Source organism: Phyllopteryx taeniolatus, chromosome 3 (assembly GCF_024500385.1).
Source record: "Phyllopteryx taeniolatus isolate TA_2022b chromosome 3, UOR_Ptae_1.2, whole genome shotgun sequence".
Classification (NCBI taxonomy): domain Eukaryota; kingdom Metazoa; phylum Chordata; class Actinopteri; order Syngnathiformes; family Syngnathidae; genus Phyllopteryx; species Phyllopteryx taeniolatus.
The window spans coordinates 19,529,460-19,552,504 of record NC_084504.1 but is presented as its reverse complement, the minus strand read 5'-3'; the positions used below and the strand labels follow the sequence as shown (position 1 = coordinate 19,552,504).

General features: G+C 39.7%; 3 protein-coding genes across 6 annotated transcripts in view; 2 read left to right on the top strand and 1 right to left on the bottom strand.

The window, feature by feature from the left end:
* hscb (HscB mitochondrial iron-sulfur cluster cochaperone) overlaps positions 1–2,114 on the bottom strand; it is a 12,534-nt gene extending 10,420 nt beyond the window's left edge. For 2 of the 3 annotated variants that reach the window (XM_061767390.1, XM_061767392.1), the window contains exons 1-2: positions 1,615–2,114; positions 1,203–1,299 (exon numbers count right to left, since the gene is read on the bottom strand). In XM_061767390.1, coding sequence (XP_061623374.1) covers positions 1,203–1,299; positions 1,615–2,087 — 570 coding nt within the window. In that variant the 5' untranslated portion in view covers positions 2,088–2,114. The remainder of the gene's footprint in view (positions 1–1,202; positions 1,300–1,614) is intronic. The other variant, XM_061767393.1, reaches the window with a different exon arrangement.
* Positions 1–23,045, top strand: part of ppil3 (peptidylprolyl isomerase (cyclophilin)-like 3) — a 23,684-nt gene extending 639 nt beyond the window's left edge. Inside the window, exons 1-6 of one of the 2 annotated variants that reach the window (XM_061767394.1) lie at positions 20,773–21,054; positions 21,211–21,285; positions 22,100–22,193; positions 22,295–22,362; positions 22,585–22,703; positions 22,790–23,045. In XM_061767394.1, the coding sequence (XP_061623378.1) occupies positions 20,959–21,054; positions 21,211–21,285; positions 22,100–22,193; positions 22,295–22,362; positions 22,585–22,703; positions 22,790–22,916 (579 nt within the window). In that variant the 5' untranslated portion in view covers positions 20,773–20,958 and the 3' untranslated portion in view covers positions 22,917–23,045. Of the gene's footprint in view, positions 1–20,772; positions 21,055–21,210; positions 21,286–22,099; positions 22,194–22,294; positions 22,363–22,584; positions 22,704–22,789 lie in introns of those variants that run through there. The other variant, XM_061767395.1, reaches the window with a different exon arrangement.
* Positions 2,108–15,810, top strand: lrrc8ab (leucine rich repeat containing 8 VRAC subunit Ab). Its single transcript, XM_061767389.1, has 4 exons — positions 2,108–2,248; positions 2,698–2,823; positions 9,411–11,529; positions 14,490–15,810. The coding sequence occupies exons 3-4, from the start codon at positions 9,418–9,420 to the stop codon at positions 14,763–14,765; spliced, it is 2,388 nt and encodes a 795-aa protein (XP_061623373.1). The 5' UTR covers positions 2,108–2,248; positions 2,698–2,823; positions 9,411–9,417; the 3' UTR covers positions 14,766–15,810.

Sequence of the window (23,045 nt, the reverse complement as noted above, 5' to 3'; positions counted from 1 at the left end):
GAGGCGGGGTACACCGTGAACAGGTCGCCAGCCACTCGCAGGGCACATATAAACAAACAACCATTCACACTCAAATTCACACCTACGGACAATGTACAGTCTCCAATCAAGCTTGGATTTACCATTTTTCAAAAAAAAAAAAAAAAAAAAAAAAGAATAATAAGCCTATCAACACATTTCAACATATTACCCTAAATTCTCGTGTATAATGTGCAACCATGTATAATACGCACCCCCAAAGTTGACCTCAAATTTCTGGAAAACCCTTATACCTATGTATAATGCATTTTTATAATTCATGATTTTGCTTCTACACATGATCAAAACATGAAGTGTTATCTTTATTTTGTTAGGTTTTTTTTTCAATTATTCTGAAGTTAACCACTTTATTTGAACACTTAATACCTTTTTAAATTTACTTGCTCTTATTTTCAAAATTCACAGGCCTTTTATTTAGTAAATGAGAAAACACACAGTTGTGCTCATATGTTTGATTGGCAGAATTTGTAAGATGGGTAAAATTGTTTAAAGAAAACATGAAGGGCCAGGCGAAACACATTTAATTTTATTTTAATTCAAATTAAACTGTTAAGCAGTTCAGAAAAACATTATCATCAAACAAAACATAACCATAAAGAAATTAATGATGGTTGTTGTTCAGTCATCATTCGTATTTAAAAAAAACAATATTTCACAAATTCTGTCAGGGTATGTAAACTTATGAGCACAACTGTACATATTATGCAGCATAAACTAAAATGAACATTTGACTCTGCGTTCTTTATAACCAGTGTCAATATCAAAACTATGAACTAAAAGGCGTGTGTGTGGAACTAACCCAATTGACTTAATATTCAATAATTAATTTTTCAGCTAAAAGTTTAATACAGCATTGTTAAAATTATTTGCGACTGTTTTATCACGTCAAATGGTTTACATGTGCAAGTTTTAACTTGACTTCCTGTTTTAAGCATGTAGCCTTTTATTCAAAAAATAGCTAATTTGAGAGAGTAATCATCATAATATTTCAGAAATGTGCTTTTGTGTTCAGTGAGAAATGGATGAGCTTACTTTTCAGTGGGGTTTAGTCATGTATGCTGAGCTTTGTACCGTACTACAAAACACACTAACAGATTGGGAAGCGGCAGACCACTCACAGACCATGCTCCTGGGCTGTTTTCCACTTATAAAACCCAGCTTACCGCAGATTTCTGGCTGAAGTTGTCTGGATGGAGGGAGCGTTGGAGCTGCAAGTATCTTTTCTGAAGTTTGTGCATGTCCAGCGCAAATGTATCTTCACTATGAAGGGAAAAAAGGTAATACATATTATCATGTATTTATTTGCTTATGAGAATTTTTTCTTTTGGTGACTCCACTTTAAGAAACACTGTTCTAGTGAATTTGCTTTAACTTTCAATGAAACAACATAATTAATTGCAAATTATTTTGCTGACTCTGAAATTATAGCTTGCGGACCGCCGGGTATCCCCAGACTCTACATTGAGAAACATTGTTCTCGTGAATTTGATGAAATCCTTTTGTCTTTCCCTGGACCTCGAGTCTGTAACTAAAGCTGACTGATTATGTATGGGATGAAAGTAGTAAGATGCTCACCAATCCATGATGTTGAAGAAGGATACACCTTCATCAGGAGGCTGTAGTACTTTACAAGACGAGCAGAAGAATGTAGGGCTTTTGTCAAAAGGTTCTTTACATTTCCAGCAGTTCATTAGGACATTGTCTGTGCTGTAACTTCGGACTGATGTGACGTTACTGAAATAGCAACTCAACCATCGTCCCATCCCAATGGTTCTGAGGGCCATCTTGCTGCTCCATGTGTCCTTTGCCAAAACCACAACCATACAGTGTGCTGGACATGTAACAACTTTGAAAGCGACCGGTCGACGGGTCACGAGCTGGCTTGTGTGCGGCGTTGTCCGGAATGAGCCCACCGTTCGCAAAAACTTCAGTGGCGCCATTTGGGAATTTTTAAAACACGCTATTTGAAGTTGTTTTGCAACCCAAAACAAATACATAAGCATCTCCAGGAAGTGGCGTCTTTTTCTACGTTTAGTAAAAAGAGGCATACTGCCACCTACCGGTTGGCGGTGACGGCCGATGGCTGAAGTCTCTCGATTGTGCTCGGAAACCAGCGGCTATTGCTATTAGCTTTAGCTGCCTAGCCGCGAAAAAGCAAATATACGCTTCTTCCAGTGGCGCCGGATTTAAAAACACGCCTTCAAACACAGTAAGTCGACGCTTCAAGCTGTTTTCACACATATTGTGGTCGCCCCGCAGACATATTATCCGCGGCGTTTCTCCACAATTCAAGTTGAACCCCAGATAACACAAAGAGCCGGGTGGTAAACATGTAGCTTGTTAGCTCGCTGGCTAACAGCACCCAAAGCTAGTCTGCAAAGATGTTCGTGCTAAGTATGTTAGATACACGTGATGTGGAATCTGTAAAAAAATTATATTAATTATGTTTTTCATCCAAACATTGTATTAATATATTTTTGACAAAGCCCGTCCATGCTAATATTACCGCTGTAGAATGACTGAATCCAACTTCTCATTTTGAGGTTAATTACATGTTCTCACTCACACTACGTAAATTTGACTTTCAACATTTCATACCACGTCTACAAATGTCAAACGAGGCAAATCACGGTTTTTATTTTTTCTAAATAAATACAGATTTCTCACACAAGCCCATGGCAATCAGAGGGGCGATGGTCCATGAACGCTCATGGACACACAGAAAGCGACTCGTCCATCACCAGCAGCAACAGGCACTGGAGCCCAGATAACACAGTGAAACCGGTAAGTTACATGATTGTAACACTGGCCATGTGATGATAAATAAATCATCAAAAAAGGAGCTCTGAAGTTGGGCCAGTGTAAATCTGCTTTTTGGCCCCTGGAGCAGACTTGGTGTCCCCAACTTTATCGTTTCCGAACAAAGTAGACGCCCGCGACGACTGCCGGCGCCTGCCTCTTATTGTCTAAGTGTAGGTGTGTTGGAGAGGTGAGGGAAAAGGTGACAGTATAGTGTCCCGGAGAGGCAACTGTTCAGAGACAACACTTTCTATAAGGTAAACAGGATCTCTCCTCCTGAAGGTCGAGGGAGGTGCTTCTCAAGGCCCCCACAGACAATACTGTGGGTATTATTAACGGAAATGGCTAAGAATAGCGAGGTGGCTCCTCTGGCCATCGCGTTGTTTGGGTTAAACATGCCAAAACGGAACATCATCTTGAGAGGAGTCCCTTCTCGAGTTTACATGCTGGGTGTGCCGCACACACGCCAAGCCAGGGGATAAATGGAGACGCTGATGGACAACATCAGCAAAAGAGCTGACGAGGAATGTGTTCACTGCGAACGGGTGGATTTATTGCCCTTTACAGATGTGTAAGTAGAAGACATTTTCTGCTTCCAATCCTCGTGAATAATTGCATGTTAATTTAATAATTATTAATTGCAGTGATTCTCAAAGTGTGGTATGTGAAAGAATGACTTAGTTGGATACGAATGAAATTTACAATTAAAACATGCAATGCAATCAAACATAGTAGAACGTTTCTTGGAGCTATGCATATAGTACATTCTGTTCATGCTTATTTTTAATCTAGTGCAGTACTTTTACCGGTACTTTTCTTGCATAAAATATGTTTTACTTTTCAACTACAGTTTAGTTGTTTAACTTTTAAGTACAGTAATGGTACAAAACTGTTTGTTTTTAAACAATTATGTAAGTCATTTATTTAACTTATGTAATACATTTTGATTCATTGCACTGGTCAACAACAAATGTGTCGAAGATCTTTTTTCTTTTCTTTTTTTAGCTGATTTATGGCGATTTTGATGTGCTGAATCCAAATATCACAGGTTTTGCTCAATCAGGCCAACTCTCTGAAGTATGGCCATGTTTTTAAATGTACCGGTATTTTTGCCTTAGAGTTTCAAATAAAAAGAGGTTTATTCCCTGAATTTTAAACAATGATGACGTAACATTCCATTTACAGGTACTTCTTTTTATCAATATCTACTATTCAGTTTCCAGTAAGCAAAGTTCGTAACATTTGATTAATAAACTCTTAACAACATAAAAACCGGTCTCGAACAAGAAAAGCGGAAGTCAGTGATGCAAAGTTGTCCTAAATCAGTTGAAAAAACAATTTACCAAAACATTTTTTTTGCAACCCAGTGTTATTCAAGTACACTTTTTTTGTCTTCCGATATTTAAGCACAGTGTCTTCCAACTGTGCATAATATTTCAGTGGTTTATTGATGGCTGAAATGCAAAACCTCCTATCTGAAAATTTTACTTTTTTTGGGGGGGGGGGGAAAGGCTCCCTCTGGAGCCGTCACCTTATCGTGGTGGAGGGGTTTGTGTGTCCCAGTGATCCTAGGAGCTAAGTTGTCTTTGGCTTCGCGCCTCTGGTAGGGTCACCCATGGCAAACAGGTCCCAGGTGAGGGACCAGACAAACCACGGCAAAAAGATCCCTGTGATGAAAAATACATCCATGTCCAACAGCCATTTGTTAAAATCATTTAAGTTCATTTTTTCCTCATTAATGTACACACAGCACCCCATATTGACAGAAAAAAACTTAATTGTTGAAATCTTGCTGATTTATTCAAAAAGAAAAACTGAAATATCACACAGCCATAAGTACTCAGACCCTTTTCTGTGACACTCATATATTTAACTTGGGTGCTGTCCATTTCTTCTGATCATCCTTAAGATGGTTCTACACCTTCATTGAAGTCAAGCTGTGTTTGATTATACTGATTGGACTTGATTAGGAAAGCCACACCCCTGTCTATATAAGACCTTACAGCTCACAGTGCATGTCAGAGCAAATGAGAATCATGAGGTAAGAGGAACTGCCTGAAGAGCTCAGAGACATAATTGTGGCAAGGCAAAGAACTGGCCATGGTTACAAAAAAATTCTGCTGCACTTAAGGTTCCTAATAGTACAGTGGCCTCCATAATCCTGAAATGGAAGACGTTTGGGACGATCAGAGCCCTTCCTAGAGCCGGTCGTCCAGCCAAACTGAGCAACTGGGGGTGCAGAGCCTTTGTGTGAGAGGTAAAGAAGAACCCAAAGATCACTGTGGCTGAGCTCCAGAGATGCAGTCGGGAGATGGGCGAAAGTTCTCGAAAGTCAACCATCACTGCGGCCCTCCACCAGTTGGGGCTTTATGGCAGAGTAGCTCGACGGAAGCCTCTTCTCAGTGCAAGATACATGAAAGCCCGTGTGGAGTTTGCTACAAAACACCTGAAGGACTCCAACATTGTGAGAAATAAGATTATCTGGTCTGATGAGACCAAGATAGAAATTGTTGGCCTTTATTCTAAGTGGCATGTGTGGAGAAAACCAGGCACTGCTCATCACCTGTCCAATACAGTCCCAACAGTGAAGCATAGTGGTGGCAGCATCATACTGTGAGTCTGTTTTTCAGCTGCAGGGACAGTGAGACTGGTTGCAATTGAAGAAAAGATTAATGCGGCCAAGTACAGAGATATCCTGTACGAAAACCTTCTCCAGAGTGCTCGGAACCTCAGACTGGGCCGAAAGTTCACCTTCCAACAAGAGAATGACCCTGAGCACACAGCTAAAATACTGAAGGAGTGGCTTCAGAAGAACTCTGTGACGACTTCTGAATGGCCCAGACAGAGCCCTAACTTAAACCCAATTGAGCATCTCTGGAAAGACCTGAAAAATGGCTGCCCACCAACATTCACCATGCAACCTGACAGAACCGGAGAGGATCTCCAAGGAGGAATGGCAAATGATTCCCAATTCCTGGTGTGAAAAACTTGTTGCATCATTACCAAAAAGACTCATGGCTGTATTAGCTCAAAAGGGTGCTTCTACTAAATACTGAGCAAAGGGTCTGAATACTTATGGCTGTGTGATATTTCAGTTTTTCTTTTTTAATAAATCTGCAAAAAATTCAACAATTCTGTTTTTTCTGTCAATATGGGGTGCTGTGTGTACATTAATGTAGAAAAAAATGAACTTAAATTATTTTAGCAAATGGCTGCAATATAAAAAAAGTGAAAAATTTAAGGGGGTCTGAATACTTTCCGTACCCACTGTACATCTCATTTTATGCAAAGTTAAACCTCAAAGATCGGTTCTGTGATGCTGGTCAATATACAATTTTTTTCAAAATTATTTTCTCTTTTGAATCAATTGAAATTGAATGAATCTGCTCCACAGTCAAACGGTCACCATCATAAAATCTTTTCTGTGTAGGCAGTTATTTTAGTAACATTTTAAGTCTTCCAGAGCCATTTGTTAATAAAACACTCTTTAAACACTTAACTTTTATTACGACTAGGGTGCAGTAGTCACATTGTACATGCACACCTGTAAAGGTCAACCACTGTAAATTCAATAAAACATTTTACTTTATTTTTACGCACAACGTCTTGTGTAAAAAGCTAACACCTCGGGTGATGTCACCCACAATGACCATTTCTTTGTGTAACAATCGAGGTCTACTTTTGCCTGAAAACTGGTTGGGTTCAAATTGCGTGACATTTGGTGTGGCTTTTCTGTATCTATAAACGTTAGTCAATTTACCATTTCAGGTCACAACAATCAAATGTTCGCTAAAAATTCAGTCGGTTGTGTGAAATGGATTATTGATTAGTTGAGGCAAAATGGAGTGCACTTCTCGCCACTGTTGATTCAGTCTTGTATTACAGTATCCCTCTCCCGCTGACTGTCAATCACAAATCTAGCACGGCTGTTGTCAGATTTGTGACTGGATGAGCGAGTGTGTAGCCACTCAAGTTTGGTTGAATGGACAACTAGTTTGTGTGTGTGTGTGTGTTTGGCATGGTTACGGCCGACAGTACCCATTTGTTGTCGCAAATAAAGAAATGCTAAAATACAATAAATATCATGCAAGCTTTATTTTGCCACGAAAAATTTTTGTTTTTTGTTTTTAATGCCCTGTTACAGAAAATCATGACTAGGCCAGTTATTCCACGAATAACTGTGGATAGGTCCCAAAAGAAAATCCGTGACTCGGTAAATTTGTGTGTGCCGAATCGTAAATATTGGGGGTTTCACTGTATTAGCAGGTATTCACTGCAGTAAGAGGTAGAACAATTCAGTGCTCTTCCAATAGATGGCTGAAGAGACAATTAACCTGTGCATCCACCTGTAGTCATTCATACAACAGAATATCAGCTTTGTGTTCAACTAATCAGTCCCAGATTTCACACTAAGTTGTGAGTATAGTACAGTACTTTTTGTGAAATTTGTTTTGGGTAGAGGGCCGTGACATTTTTGAAATGTAAAATGTGCCTTTGCTAAATAAAGGTTGGAAAACACTGTTCTATGGCACAACACCCACAGGCGTAATTGTCAACCAATGCTCTTAAATTAGATTTTCCAAAATGTCTTATCATTAAAGATTATATATAATCCAACCTTGGGTCGTGACCGAAAGAACGAGATCCCGGATACAAGCGGCCGAAATGAGTTTCCTCCGCAGGGTGTCCGGGCTCTCCCTTAGAGATAGGGTGAGAAACTCGGTTATCCGGGAGGATCTCAGAGTAGAGCCGTTGCTCCTTCACATCGAGAGGAGCCAGATGAGGTGGCTAGGGCATCTGATTCGGATGCCTCCCGGACGCCTCCCTGGTGAGGTGTTCCGGGCACGTCCCACTGGGAGGAGACCCCAGGGACGACCCAGGACACGCTGGAGAGACTACATCCTTCGGCTGGCCTGGGAACGCCTCGGGATCCCCCCGGAAAAGATGGATTAAGTGGCTGGGGAAAGGGAAGTCTGGGCGTCCCTCCTAAAGCTACTGCCCCCGCGACCCGACCTCTGATAAGCGGTAGAAGATGGATGGATGGAGGTTAAAAGTTTTATGACACATAGGAGCTCATTCTGCTGCTGACTAAAGTCCATTTTTAATGGCATCTTGTGATGCAGAGCAAACACATACACAAGCGCAGAAGACTAACTTTCACAAACTAGACTAAACTTAGCTCCTCCCTGACATACAAAAATGTTAGAATAGTCACCATGTATCACTTCAACATACTTCCTTGACTCCAATTACTGCTTTCCTGTTAGCCAAGAATTTGGCACCATATTGTGGCATCTTGGAGTGTTACAGAAAGCCCCAAAGTCTGCTGAGATTCCGGCAGTAGAGTTTTTGAGTGAATAGTTAAGGATAGGTTCCACTGGAAAAAAATAATAATCGTGGAATCGATTAAATTGTGAATGGCATACCACAACTAGGCGGGGCTTCATTTTATTTCATGACAGGAACATATTTGCATGTTTGCCACTCAAGATGCAATTAAGTTGAACCAGCTGACAAGGAAAATACAAATTTGTTTGCTTGAGTTTAGATTGGTTTTTGCTAGCTACATTCACTGTAAAATGTTTCACACTTACATATGTGGTGTATCAAAAATGTCTTAAAAATTTCACATACTGTGGTGTTATATTGAGACATCTTAAATTTCATATAATGGGCCTTAAAAAGGGGGTCTTAAAAAGTCCCAAGCTTGGCTTCCTCAAATCTGCATGTTCCATAAATGTGACAATGGCATGGAAACAATACTTGAGAGGATTTAGATTTCCTCATACCATTCTAATTTTGTATTTTTAGACGTAACAATAATTATTTAATTGATTGTAGTTTTTCTCCATAGTCAATCAAGGAAAATTATGTAATAGATATTATAAATGCCCTGATTTTACAGCATCAGATTACTTGGTAATCCATCTCAGGAATATGTGGATATGTGCCAGCACCTAAACTGTGAAAAGGGGATAATTTTCTGTGATTCAAATCTAAGCGATGGAAAAAAGATATAAGATGCAGAAAATTGAGCTTCATATTTAATTGACTGATGAGTTTGGCTCGAAAGCCCCCATTGAGTATGGCACCCCGTTTCAGCAATTAATTGGACCTGTTAAAACAAAAGCATGACATCGATTATTGTAAAGTCTATGAAGGAACATGTTTTCAGAAAAACCAAGAAGCTCCTTTTCATACAGCCTTCAAATCGAGCAGTGGTTTAAATTGATGTAATTTTATCAAAGTTTTATAGAAATATCGCATGTCCTCTGTTCATTTCAGAAAACCTAAATACGGAACTTAGAATATACATACGGAATGTGTAGAAAATAATTATTATATATTTATATGTTTAGGAAGTAAAATATATATAAAAATTCCACAAAACAAGGCCCATTTTTTATTTTGTCATTGAACATATCACGACACACCAATTGACAGTTAATGATCGGGAGTATTCAGATATTTGACCTTGTTAGTTTGGAATGATCAATTACTCCGAAAGCAAGGTGTTTGTGGCTTAGCATCTCATTGTACTTGTTTCCTCAATCTGTGCTTTTTCCTCACAGATAAACCATGATCCCCATCACTGAACTGCGGTACTTTGTGGACACTCAGCCGGCCTACCGCATCCTGAAACCATGGTGGGACGTGTTCACGGACTATATCTCCATCGTTATGCTCATGATCTCGGTGTTCGGAGGGACTCTGCAGGTCACCCAAGACAAGATGATCTGCTTGCCCTGCAAGTGGGTGGTCGATCAGACCTGCAAGAAGAACTTAAATTCCACATTAACTACACCTTTTTCATGGGAGCCCAAAGGAATCCAGTATGATTTGGACCGGCACCAGTACAACTATGTAGACGCTGTGTGCTATGAAACTAGATTGCACTGGTTTGCCAAGTATTTCCCATACCTGGTGTTACTCCATACCCTTATTTTCCTAGCCTGTAGCAACTTTTGGTTCAAGTTTCCCCGCACTAGCTCCAAACTAGAGCATTTTGTTTCCATCTTACTGAAGTGCTTCGACTCACCGTGGACCACTAGGGCTCTGTCAGAAACGGTGGTGGAAGAAAGTGATCCAAAACCAATGAAAATGAACGGCTCAATGGAGCACAAGGAGTCTGTGATCAGCGAAGACGTGGAAGCCAGTGTTCCTATGCTCCAGAGGACAAAGACGCGCCTTGAGCAGGGCATTGTCGATCGAACAGAGACAGGGGTTTTGGATAAGAAGGAAGGCGAACAGGCGAAAGCACTCTTTGAAAAAGTCAAGAAGTTCCGAATACACGTAGAAGAAGGAGACATCGTATACAGGCTGTACATCCGTCAGACTATTATCAAGGTCATCAAATTCATTTTGATAATTTGCTATACAGGGTATTATGTGAATGATATCAAGTTCAGCGTGGACTGCAATGTTGATATAGAGAGTCTGACTGGTTACAGCGTGTATCGCTGTGCTCATCCATTGGCTACACTTTTTAAAATCTTGGCCTGTTTTTACATTAGCTTAGTTGTGGTGTATGGCTTCATCTGCATGTATACACTGTGCTGGATGCTGCGACGCTCTCTCAAGAAGTATTCATTTGAGTCAATACGAGAAGAGAGCAGCTACAGTGACATACCTGATGTTAAGAACGACTTTGCATTCATGTTGCATATGATAGATCAGTATGACCCACTGTACTCCAAACGCTTCGCCGTGTTCCTCTCAGAAGTGAGCGAAAACAAACTGAGGCAGCTCAACCTCAACAACGAGTGGACGCTAGACAAGCTCAGGCAGAGGATAACCAAGAACTCTCAAGAGAAGCTGGAGCTGCACCTTTTCATGCTAAGTGGCATTCCAGACACAGTATTTGACCTAATGGAGCTGGAGGTTCTCAAACTGGAGCTTATACCAGATGTGACTATCCCGCCGATAATCGCTCAGCTCGTCAATCTGAGAGAGATGTGGCTTTACCACACCCCAGCCAAAATTGAAGCTCCGGCGTTGGCTTTTTTGCGGGAGAATTTGAAGTCACTGCACATCAAATTCACAGATATCAAAGAGATTCCTTTATGGATTTACAGTTTGAAGAATCTTAGTGAGCTTCATCTAACCGGGAATCTGAGCGCTGAGAACAACCGCTACATTGTCATCGATGGACTGAGGGAGCTCAAAAGGCTCAAGGTTCTCCGTCTAAAGAGCAATCTCACCAAGCTGCCTCAGGTGGTGACCGACGTAGGCATGCACCTCCAGAAGCTGTCCGTCAATAACGAAGGCACCAAGCTAATGGTGCTCAACAGCCTGAAGAAAATGGTCAATCTGACCGAACTAGAGCTGATCCGGTGCGATCTCGAGCGCATACCACACTCCATCTTCAGCTTGCACAATTTGCAGGAGATCGATTTGAAAGACAACAACCTGAAGACCATCGAGGAGATCATCAGTTTCCAGCACCTGCACAGGCTGGTTTGCCTTAAACTCTGGTATAATCAGATTGCCTATATTCCCATTCAGATTGGCACTCTGATCAACTTGGAGAAACTGTACCTGAACAGAAACAAGATTGAGAAGATTCCAAGCCAGTTGTTTTATTGCCGTAAGCTTCGCTTTCTGGACCTGAGCCATAACAACTTAACCAATATCCCACCTGACATTGGCTCCTTGCAGAACCTTCAGTACCTTGCTGTGACTGCCAATAGAGTGAGTATATGACCTGTCATTGAACCTCCCCATTTACACCATTCAGTTCAGTATTCTTATTTTAATTGAAAAGGGTCCCAAAATAATGTGAACAGGTCTACTTTTCAGTAGCCTTTCATTGGAGTGCCTGTCCCGTGCTATGCTGTAGGATGGGTTTAGACACAGTGCAGTCACTTGGGTGTTAAATTGGGATTTTATCAGTAAAATTGGAACGAAAGGCTGAATGTTGAGAAAACATTGGTAATTGGAAAAAAATTAGAGAGCTTCTTTGGTACTTTTTCTTAATAGAATAAGAAGTGCAATTTTAAAACCGGCTGGATTACCACTTAGGGAAGGTGTGAATTTGAGGGGGAGTTACAAACTAATGAGCCCAATTTAATTTAACTAATTTTTTGTCTGAAAATTTCACAGTTTGTAGTGGAAATACTTATTTGAATGTTTACTTATAAAAAAGTTTTAAGTCTGTCTCCTCTTCCTGTCACCCATTTTGGAAAGAGGTAATTGTTGGATGCCTGTCAGAGGCAGATGTGATTAAATGTTTTGCTGTGAAAGGGGAACCACCACAAAAAATTCTTGCAGAATGTATATGGGGAAGCTTCAATAGGCTAAAGTACAGTCAAAGAGTGGGTGTCCAGGATGAAAGACGATGAACAAGAGTCTGCTTTGAGTGACCTCCGTGACAAGCAAGTGAGCGGCAGACCATCTTCAGCGGTTAATTCTAGGAATAATGCTTTGGTCAAGGCACTGATCAGAGAAGATTGTAGTCACCATTGAGGACATCACCATTATGTGTCATCATTGATGATATAACCCTAACCCTGTAGACATTTTGTCAGCGTTTTGAAAATGTTTAGTGGTGGTTCCCCTTCCAAAGACAGAAATTCAGTCACACTTCTCTGCTTCTGACGGGCACCCAACAATAATTTTCAAAATGGCTAACAAGCAGAAAACAGGCTAAAAAACTAAACTTTTGAAATATAAACAAGTAAACAACCGCTGTGAAAATCTCTGAAATTTATTTTTATTATTAGTACTTAAATTAAATTGGGCTCATTACATTTTAACTTCCCCTCGTATCACTGATTTACAGATGTCAGCATTATTAATATGCAACACTATTTAAATAGCAAATCCAAATACAGCCGACCTTTACCTGCGATGAGAACACAACTATGGTCAACATTTACCGGTCCATGAACTGCAATTTGTAGCACAGTGGAACCGTGACTGTATTGGTCACATAACCATAGCGCAAAAAGTAAGGAAATTTGTGTTTGTGACCAGTGCTTGGTAATAAATCTAATACGGTTTGAATGCCTGTTTGTTTACCTTTTAAATGGTGCTAATGCTACATTTGTAAGAAACATGCTTTTGTGGGATGATCAGCTGAGCTGAGTATGTGGGTTGCACCCTTGAAAAATTTGCCAAATCTTCTCTGCCATTGCCGAACATCTTTTTTTGCTCTTACCATTGACCCTTATTTTGAGCTTCTGGTACCACCGAGTGTGAGCATGGACCCTGCTACAGTGGTCAGTAGGTGTCTGCCGCAAAGAATCGCCATGCCGCATTGGATTGATCTGGATGAGGACCGTGCGAGAGTGCAACTTCAAGATGGTGTTCCACAAAACCAAGTTGTGCGATTGTTTGGAGTCAGCCATAGTACCATCACTAAACTAAGGGGCAAGTTGGCAGAGACAGACCGCCAAGTGGGCATCCCAAGAAGACCACCCTACAAGACTGTTTCCTCACCCTTTCAGCACTAAGGAATCCTAGGCTGTCTTCCACAGATTGGCAGTCAAGGTTTGCAGGACAATATGGCCAACGGCTCTCTGTCCAGATAATCCGGAACGGACAATCTCTGGTCTCATAGGGTTGACAGGAGTACTGCCATTACTGCCTTCACGCTCAGACCCGTTTGCCCTGGTTTTAGCAACACGTGCACTGGAACCTGAACATGTGGTGGAACATTGTGTTCAGTGATGGGTTCAGATTCTGCCTACGGCAGTTGGTTGGTTAGGTCAAAGTCTAGAGAAGGCACAGAGAATGCTATGCTGATTGCTCCACTGAGAGAGTAACATCTTTGGTGGAGGCAGTGTGATGGCGTGTTAAAGGTATCTCCCTTACTGGGAAAAAAGAGGTTTGTCATGATTGGAAGAAATCTCAAAGTATAGAGAGATTGAGATGAGATTATGTAACCAGTGAACTCTGTTTGCCAAGATGACAATGCTAGACCTCACATTGCAGGGTTTATCAGAGACTAACTCCAGAATTTGGGAGTGGAAAGGATGGAATGGCCTGTCCTCAACCCCATTAAACACTTCTGGGATGAGCTTGGGTGAGCTGTTTGTGCCAGAGTGACCAACAACCTCGTTTCCTGACTAGTGACAAATGCTGGTTAAAAAAACAGGAAGACAGCAGTGTGTGACCAGACTGGTGACCAGTATGAAGAATTCCTGCGAGGCTGTTGTGGCTGTGTATGGTTCTTTCACTTGCTACTGAGGTTGCTGATTGCTTAACGAATATTCTTCAATTGCCACTATGGCTTGGTTCTTAAAATTTCAATGATCCAATCCACCAAACATAAAACAAGAGTCAATAGCAAGATAAGCAAGTTTTTCATGGGTGAAACCCACAAACTCATCTCTCATCCCACAAATGCATGTTCCCTACGACTGTGGGACCATTTAAAAGGGTCATAAACCTTTCAACGGCATAAGATGTATTGCTATGAAGCATTTTTCAAACAAAGAAATTAATTACCAAACAAGTTTTCTTTTTGTTCTGTTTTTGAATTTTATAATCATTGTTAAAGTAATGCGATTGCTCTGTTGAATGGCTTAATTTTATCATAAACAATTGGGACACTGGTCATCTACAACTGTGCCTTTCTAGTTTTACTATCAAATTGTAATGTTACCCCCTTTTTCTCTCCCCACCCCATCCACCACCTTGTCATGAAGATTGAGAGCCTGCCCAATGAGCTGTTCCAGTGCAAGAAACTGCGCACTTTGAACCTGGGCAACAACTGCTTGCAGTCTCTGCCGTCACGCTTCGGCGAGCTGACCGGACTGACACAACTCGAGCTGAGAGGCAACCGTCTGGAGTGTCTGCCCGTGGAGCTGGCCGAGTGCCGTCAGCTCAAGAGAACTGGTCTCGTTGTGGAGGAAGACCTTTTTAACACCCTACCAACGGAGGTCAAAGAACAGTTGTGGAGGACGGACAAAGAGCAGATCTGAACGTAGCCATGAGTTGATAGTTACTAACCTGGGAGGCCAGTCACAGAAGCAACCGCCCCAACCCACAGATGGTATGGTGTCATGAAGAGCCAATAAGAAAGGGCAAAGATTCACCAGTGTGGCACAGTTTTTGTTCTTGTAGTGCTTAGCTTCCCAGATGATTTTGGACATAGACTCTGACTCACTAATGAGGCTTTTTAGCAATAATAAGAGAATACTTTATTGATCCCAAAGGGAAATTGGAGATTCAGTGCCATTGTGATGTTTGTTTACATTTTATGCATCTCAATGTTGGTGGAGAATTTTAAGTATGCAAAGTGATAGGGCAACTAGACTGAGTGTTATTGTTTTAGGTTTTTTTTTAATTTTATTTTATTTTTTTTACAATTCACAACAACTGAAGAGGACATTGTTCTGTATTCTTGGACTTGTCATATCAGGGAGCCACTGAGATGCCAAGGTGACCCTGCATGGTCTTTGTTTTGTATTCAGAATCATCTTTATTTGCCAAGTATGTCCAAACACATTAAGTCATTGTATCCAGCGGACTTAGTGTTGGAATACCAATGGACAACAAGTTGATTCATTTGAAGGACATTATTAAGCAGGTCAAAGGTATGTGACCATTAAGCTCATTATATCATGTACGCTGTCAAGTTGACAATCATTTACGTTTGACTCAAAAATAATGTGCCAGCTCCATGTAACCTCCATTTGCTTGTACCCCCCCCCCAATTTGAGGAAACCTTCCAGTACTGAATTCCAGGCTTGTAAGCATATACTGTAAAAATATTTAGAAAGAAATGTGAGTGAAAGGTTTGATCTAAAGCAATTAATATATGAGAAAATGTGTGTGAGTGCATGTGCAGTTATAGCTTGTTGCTCGGTCTGGGTGGGGAACCTGGCCCATGATTGTTTGATCCAGCCCACAATGCAATTCTAAAAACAAACCTCTGAGGAACAGTAATAAAAAGCTTCAACTGCTCACTTTTTGGTGCATTATTGTATTATATTTTCCCACAAATGAAATGCCCAATAATTTGAAGGAATTAAAAAAAGAAAAAGGTTCCCCACTCTTGTAGAAGTACATGAGGTTTTTTGGGTTATGGTAATATAATAAATATCAATTTTACAAAGTAACACAGAACAAGCTTACTTACCAAGGTCAGTCTATTTCATCCGAATGAACACATTTTAGAGACATTTTGTTACTGTCATGTATATTTGGTTGGAGGTGTTCGTCCGATACGCACAATTACTTTGAAGAAAGTGGAGCAAGTAGACTTTTTTCAATTATTAAAAAATAAATGTTGTGACATTGAGATCATGATAAATCATCTCCCAGAGAGAAAAAAAGATGACGTGTGTTTGTATTATAACAGCTCTGTGGCCACTTGCCTTAACTATAGTTCACTCCTGTTTTTATGTACTGTTGTTGTTTTTGGGGGGATTTTTTGGAGTGTAATAGGTTGTACACTTGACCCATGGAAGCTCATGCGCAAGACTACTTATCCCCAAATAATCATGGCTAAAACAAAATTTGTATTTTATTTTAATTGTTTTGTAATACATTGATTGGTCGGAGCGAACTGGAAGGATTAGTTGATGAATGAAAGAATCATTGTGATGTTGGCTATGCTCCTTTTTACGATTAAATAGTAGCTTATTACCCTAACTTATTCCTTTGCAAAGTTATCTTGAGATATTACATTGTTCTGGTAATGAGAGTGAGTCATGGATGTGTGAAATGAAAAATCAATTAAATACAAATCTTTTACAAATAAAAACACATTGTGACCTGTTTTATTATTAAAATATTCAATTGACATTGTCATTCTTAGATGTTTTATTTTTTGTCCTGTTCGGCTGTTAGGTCAAGCAGAATGGAAGATCTGTATCCCTTTTATGCCGGAACAGTTTTACTGTGTCACAGTGGAGTTTTTAAGCTTCTGCTGCGGTTTCGTAGTATTATAATTAAAGTTTATTGAGAATCAGAGTTGATCAGTCGAACAGAACAAAGTTTCTAGAGGGGAGAGAGAAACAAAGACAAAAGACAAAGCACTAATTGTAAACAAGATGAGAGAAGTCATTACATTATCTACAATAAAGAAACATTAAATATGAATGTTGCATGGGGCTCTAGTGCTACACCCTGTGAGGGAAGGACAGGACAAGCTTGAACAGGACAAGGACAGGAGAAGAAGCATGCAGGACAAGGGTCGTGAACCCGGCTGTACAACTGAAGTGTGGGGGGATTAATTATGTAAATTATAAAAGTCTACAGGACGAGAGTATAAATGAGGGGATACACAAGCGATTTGCAGATTCATGAGTTATTTGTCGCAATAAGTGCGTGGCCCCACACCCAGTGAAAGAGTCCCAGGGGTGTGTGCCTGCGGACACATGCAAGTGAATTGACACCGTTTTACACGCACAAAGACTGAAAGAAGTGTCCTGTAATTGCTGTGCCCGCACCGCGGAGGCTGAGGACCAATCGAGGGACTGGATCGGGCCCAGGGGTCAACCCGAGAGCAGCCCGGTGGATGGGACACGTCCCACACTGAGGGACCCAGGTCGGCCCGCCGGCCCCACCAAGGCGCCCCGACAACTGGCCACCCAGTGGGGGCCACGGGGACCCAATGCCATTCAGATTTCTTTTACTTTGCGGGAGAAGCTTCACTATTTGCTTGACAAACTGCGGCAGTTCGAGGGTGCTTAGAGTGTTGGTATTCTTTTTTTAATTGCTGCTTTTAATTTAATCTATTGAAGAAAGTTTCCGCCTGTTATTTGGAATTATTGGAAGAGTTCATCACATGTCCTAAAAACATCACTGTTAAATAATTGTAGGTGGTTACTTCCATGTTGTTCCCATGTACTAAAATGAAGGGGTATATTATTAATTTCGAAATCTGGATTATACTAGATTGGGGAGAACATACTGGGAGCTAATTGAGATCCTGTAGATTCTAAACTTTGCCACCAAGCCGTTAAGGTGGATGCGATTATTGGATTCTTGAAGCATTTATAGCGTTTAGGACTAGTAGAAATAAATGGGAGTTTTGGCAGTTTGATGTTGCAGTCTATTTGTTCCAATTCTAGCCAAGAATCACTGTCCTCATTGTGGTGCAACCATTTCGTGAGGTATTGTAATTGGTTAGCTAATGTTTAAAGTTGGGAGCATTTAGTCGTCCCTCCTGTTTACTTTTCTGAAGAGTGGATAGACTGATTCTATTTTTATTTTTTGAATAAAAATTTATTGTAACAGATTCTAAGGTTGGAAACCATTTAAATGTGGATTTAAATGGAATCATTGAAAATAAATAATTTATTTGAGGTAAGGTTTTCATTTTTATTGTAGCTATTCTTCCCAGTAATGATATAGGCAAGATATTCCAGCGTCTTAAATCAGAGGAGATTTTTTCCAGAAGTGGTGTGTAGTTTAGATTGGTTAGCTCTATGAGTTTTGACAAAATATTGATACCTAAATACTTAATGTTTCCTACAGGAATAGGGTAATCTGGGATTTGATCTGCAGGAGTCCTTGAGTTTGCTGTTATTGGGAGTATTGTTGATTTTGTCCAGTTAATAGAGTAGTCTGATATTTGTGAAAATGTTTTAATGAGATTGAACACTACCTGAAGAGAATACTTGGGTTCCTGTAAAGAAGAATATCATCAGCATATAGATTGATTTTGTGTTCTGTCACTTGTGAGCAGATACCTTTTCATATTAGCATTCTGACGTGTAGCGGTAGCAAGAGGTTCGATAAATATTGCAAATAGCATTGGTGAGTGTGGACATCCTTGTCTGGTTCCTCTTTGTAATGTAAAACTTGAAGTAATCCTATTTGTATTGACTTTCGCTTTCGGCGAATTGTATAATGTTGCTATCCAATGTATAAATGAATCTCCAAAGCCAAATTTGCGAAGTTCTGCAAACAGGAAAGCCCAGTTAACTTTATCGAAATCTTTCTCTGCGTCAAGTGACATGATGATTGCGTTTAGATTTTCACGCTGTGGCATGGTTATTAAATTTAACAGAAGTCTGACATTATTTGTGGAACTTCTAGCTTTAATGAAGCCTGTCTAGTCAAAGTGGATTATTGACGGGAGTACCTTTTCAAGTCTCGCTGCAAGGGTTTTCGAGATAATCTTGATATCTACATTAATCAGTGATAAGGGCCAATAATTAGCCGGGAGAGTAAAGTCTTTATCTGACTTTAGTAATAACTTAATTAAAGCTGTTTTCATATGGCTACTAATTCTACCTTTATCTCCTTGACTATTCTGAAAAATAGAGGCGCTAGTATTGGCCAAAAATGTTTAATGAATTCAACGGGGATTCCGTCCGGGCCAGGCACCCGTCCCGATTGCATATTTTTTAATAGGTTATGTAATTCTGCGATGGTTAAAGGAACATCAAGGCTGTCTTTAATTTGTGTATTTCATTGAGGGATGTTTCAACCTTAATAAAAGTTTAATTTTGTTTTTGGTCTGGGTTGTTCGAAGATGCGTATAAGCTGCTATAAAAAAAATTACAATTTTCATTTATTTCTATTGGTGACTGTGTACAGTTGCCATTTGAATCTTGAATGGCATTAATTAATGACTTGTCTTTATTGCGCTGAAGTTGGTTCGCAAGGAATTTTCCAGATTTATTATTGTACTCAAAGTTAGTGTATCTTAACAGTTGTAGAAAATCTGTTATTTTTGATAAGATAACATTTAATTGATGTTTTGCCTTTTGAAGTTGGTTTCTAAGCGTATCTGTTGGATTAATTGCATATTCTTCTGTGAGGTGTTTAATTTTTTACTCAATTCCATTTTCCAATTTTTTTTCTTGTTTTTTCTTATAAGAACAATATGATATGATTCGACCTCTCAAAACAGCTTTCCCGGCTTCCCACAACAGAGATGGGGATATGGTTAGGGAGTCGTTGAATTTCAGAAACTCATCCCATTCCTTCCTCACAAAAGAATCAAAATCCGGGTCCTTCAATAGGGACGTGTTGAAGCGCCATGCTGGTGGGGGTCACAACATGGCACAAAGTTATGAGTCATGGGTGTGTGAAATGAAAAATCAATTAAATACAAATATTTTGGTTTGACCTTTTTCCACATAAAACCCAGAGTAAGATTTTAAAAAATTAAATAAAATAAAATTCTCAAGCGCTGTGATCGCTCTCATGTACGCTAATTGCACACTGTTCAGTTACTTTGTATGAATGTTTAAAAACATTTGTTGTCATGATAATCTTTATAGAATTCAAAAACCCCAAAGCATCCAGAACAGACAGACACAATTAAAAAAAAATATATATTTCAAATGTTATTCTATTTTTGTAGTCCATTGTTATCAGGTTTTTAATGTATGCCAAACATTTTTTTGGTTTTCCCTTATTTTCAATATACACTATAGAAAACTTGTCCAACTATATTTCCCAGGAATCCATTTACAACGTATAACTTTTTTTTATGTTGATTGCCTTATTTACCATTGACTTTACATTAGGTATTTAATTAGTGAATACATTTTTATTAGTACTTGCTATGTATCAACTAAATTTGAACGTTGAGTAAAAGGTGTTTTTTAATGAGTCACCCGCTGATGGACATTTTGCTGATTGTAGCATACAACGAAAACAGCGTATATTACTAAGAGTATGTAATTAATGTTGATTGATTCATCAGTTAACATTGTTTACATGTGTCATCGATAAAAAAAATTATTTAGTATGGTAAAAATAAAGGTTTTTGGGTAACAAAATATCTCAAAGTTTTTGTTTTCACCTAACAATGTGTGTCCGTTTAACATTATGACTCTGGACAGACTTTATGAGTTGTATATTCTTAGAATGTTTGAATATATATATATATATATATATACCAAAATTAATGGTAAAATGAAATGTTACTACCACGATCGTTAAAGTTCATTTTAAACCGTTAAAAGGATTTCAGGATAAAACATTGTAAACGACAGAGGGTCTTCGGTTTACGACAGTTCCGTTCATACGTACGTACGTCGGAACGCGCTGTAGTCTATCACTTACCCACACTAGTCTAACGCAGAAGTAATTTCATAATTACAACACATATTTGTACGAAAACCACTTTTAGGCTATGAATGTAAAGAACATAAAACATTAACGTAGCGTTGCTTCTCTTCCACCGCGCGCGGTTTGTAACCTCGAATGTCCCCGGAACAAATCATCAGACGAGTAGATATATCCAGACGGACCTGTTTTGTCGACACACATTTACTGGTGCAAGTCGCAACGTTTAACATGGTAATTTGTTGTAAATTTATGTATCTGCAGCCATAAATAACAAAACAGCACAGAGGATATTTCTTAATTTGTGTTTACAAGCGACTTTGGTTTGTTTTGAACTATTGCGCCGCACTAACTGACTGTCAAATGTTTTCTTCTGTTGTATGTGTACAGGCTGTTACTCTTCACACAGATTTAGGGGACATCAAAATTGAAATATTCTGTGAACGCGCACCGAAAGCTTGCGAGGTAAGTAAAATATCTTTTTCACTTCGAGATTTTTCTTCACGTCGCATTTCCCTTCCGTCTTTTACGACGACATTGAACTGCTTTTGTTATGTTTTTAAAAGCAATTTTTACATTGCTCCAGTGAAATTACAGTTGTGTGTGTGTGTGTGTATATATATATATATATATATATATATAAAGCAGGTTTAATGGACATCATTTAGTAGTGTGACAGTATTAGCGTGGTTCTACGGAAGTTTGAAGTGGTGGCAGCACAATGGTGGCGTGTGTAGCCCGTCTGCCTCCCAGTTTGGCGCTTCCAGGTTCCCGATTGTTGTGTGAAATGTGCATGTTTTGTCCGGCTACACGGACATCCACCCACATTCCAAAATCTTTCCTGAGACTCTAAATTGCCCATAGAATGTGTATGTGGGTTAGAACACATTTGTATAGAAACTAAATGTTACTTATTGTACAGTCTGGTCTTCAGTTAAATCATGAAGGACAATGTGTTAGACCACACTAACACACCAACATTTTTCATATTGCAATCAGCATGAGACTTGCATAAGCAATTACAATGTCCGTTTATTTAAAACCAAATTAGATTCACGAAGCTAACGAATGATTGCCGATTGGCTGGCGAACAGTCCAGTGTGTGCCCAGCCTCTCGTCCAAAGTCAGCTGGGATTAGATAGGCTCCAGCCAGTGAGGATAAGTGCAATAGAAAATCGACATATTTTGCAGCAATATTTTTGAGTGTTAGAGTTGGTGTTAATTGCAGTAGGTTCTATTTATTTATTTTAAACTCCTACTGTACATTGTTTGATTCCAGAACTTCCTCGCCCTGTGTGCCAGCGGCTTCTACAAAGGATGTATATTCCACCGAAACATTAAAGGCTTCATGGTGCAAACTGGAGACCCAACAGGTAGGAGAAGACTACATGAAGCGATTGTTTAAAATGTCAAAATTCTCACCCACCTTTGTGTGATTTGTTTCTTCCGTCCAATCGGATTCAAAATCCCACAGGCACTGGCAAAGGAGGAACTAGCATATGGGGCCGCAAGTTTGAAGATGAGTTCAGCGAACATTTAAAAGTGAGTGGGCCTCGATGTAATTTGTAACTGAAATGTACTTTGTGCTACACTGACTGGTATTTTGAACTGTTCAGAATTTCCTCCACCTTGACAAAGGCCCCAGTTCCAGCTAAAACAAAAAACAGCCCTAAAACGTGATGCTGCCACCACCATGCTTCACTGTAGGATTGGTGTCCTTTTGGTGATGAGCAGTATTGTATAAAATCCTCATTTTTGTTTCAGCATAATGTTCGAGGAGTGGTCTCCATGGCAAATAATGGTCCAAACACAAATGGCTCCCAGTTCTTCTTCACCTATGCCAAACAGCCTCATCTGGACATGAAGTATACTGTGTTTGGAAAGTACGTACTGTACCGGTGCCAAATGTCCAAATGTGAATTGTGCTGTGAAATATATTATATCTTTATGCAAAATGCTCCATTTCTAGGATTATCGATGGCTTGGAAGCAGTGGATGAGCTGGAGAAACTCCCCGTGCATGAAAAAACGTTTCGACCGTTGACTGAAACTCGGATTAAGGATGTAACCATTCACGCCAACCCTTTTGCTGGTTAGAAAGCTTCACATTTTGCCAAAAAGCTGTTGTTAGTGTATTAATATGGGAAAAGTCTCCAGATTACTATGTAATTCATAAATTGTACATTTGAATTTTTTTTTGTACTGAATAAAATGTAATCAAAGGGT

Bases quoted from the DNA above. Each gene is read 5' to 3' on its own strand.
- lrrc8ab (XM_061767389.1), top strand. From the start codon at position 9,418: ATGATCCCCATCACTGAACTGCGGTACTTTGTGGACACTCAGCCGGCC. The intron at 11,530-14,489 runs GTGAGTATATGA...CTTGTCATGAAG, and splicing joins TTGCTGTGACTGCCAATAGA to ATTGAGAGCCTGCCCAATGA.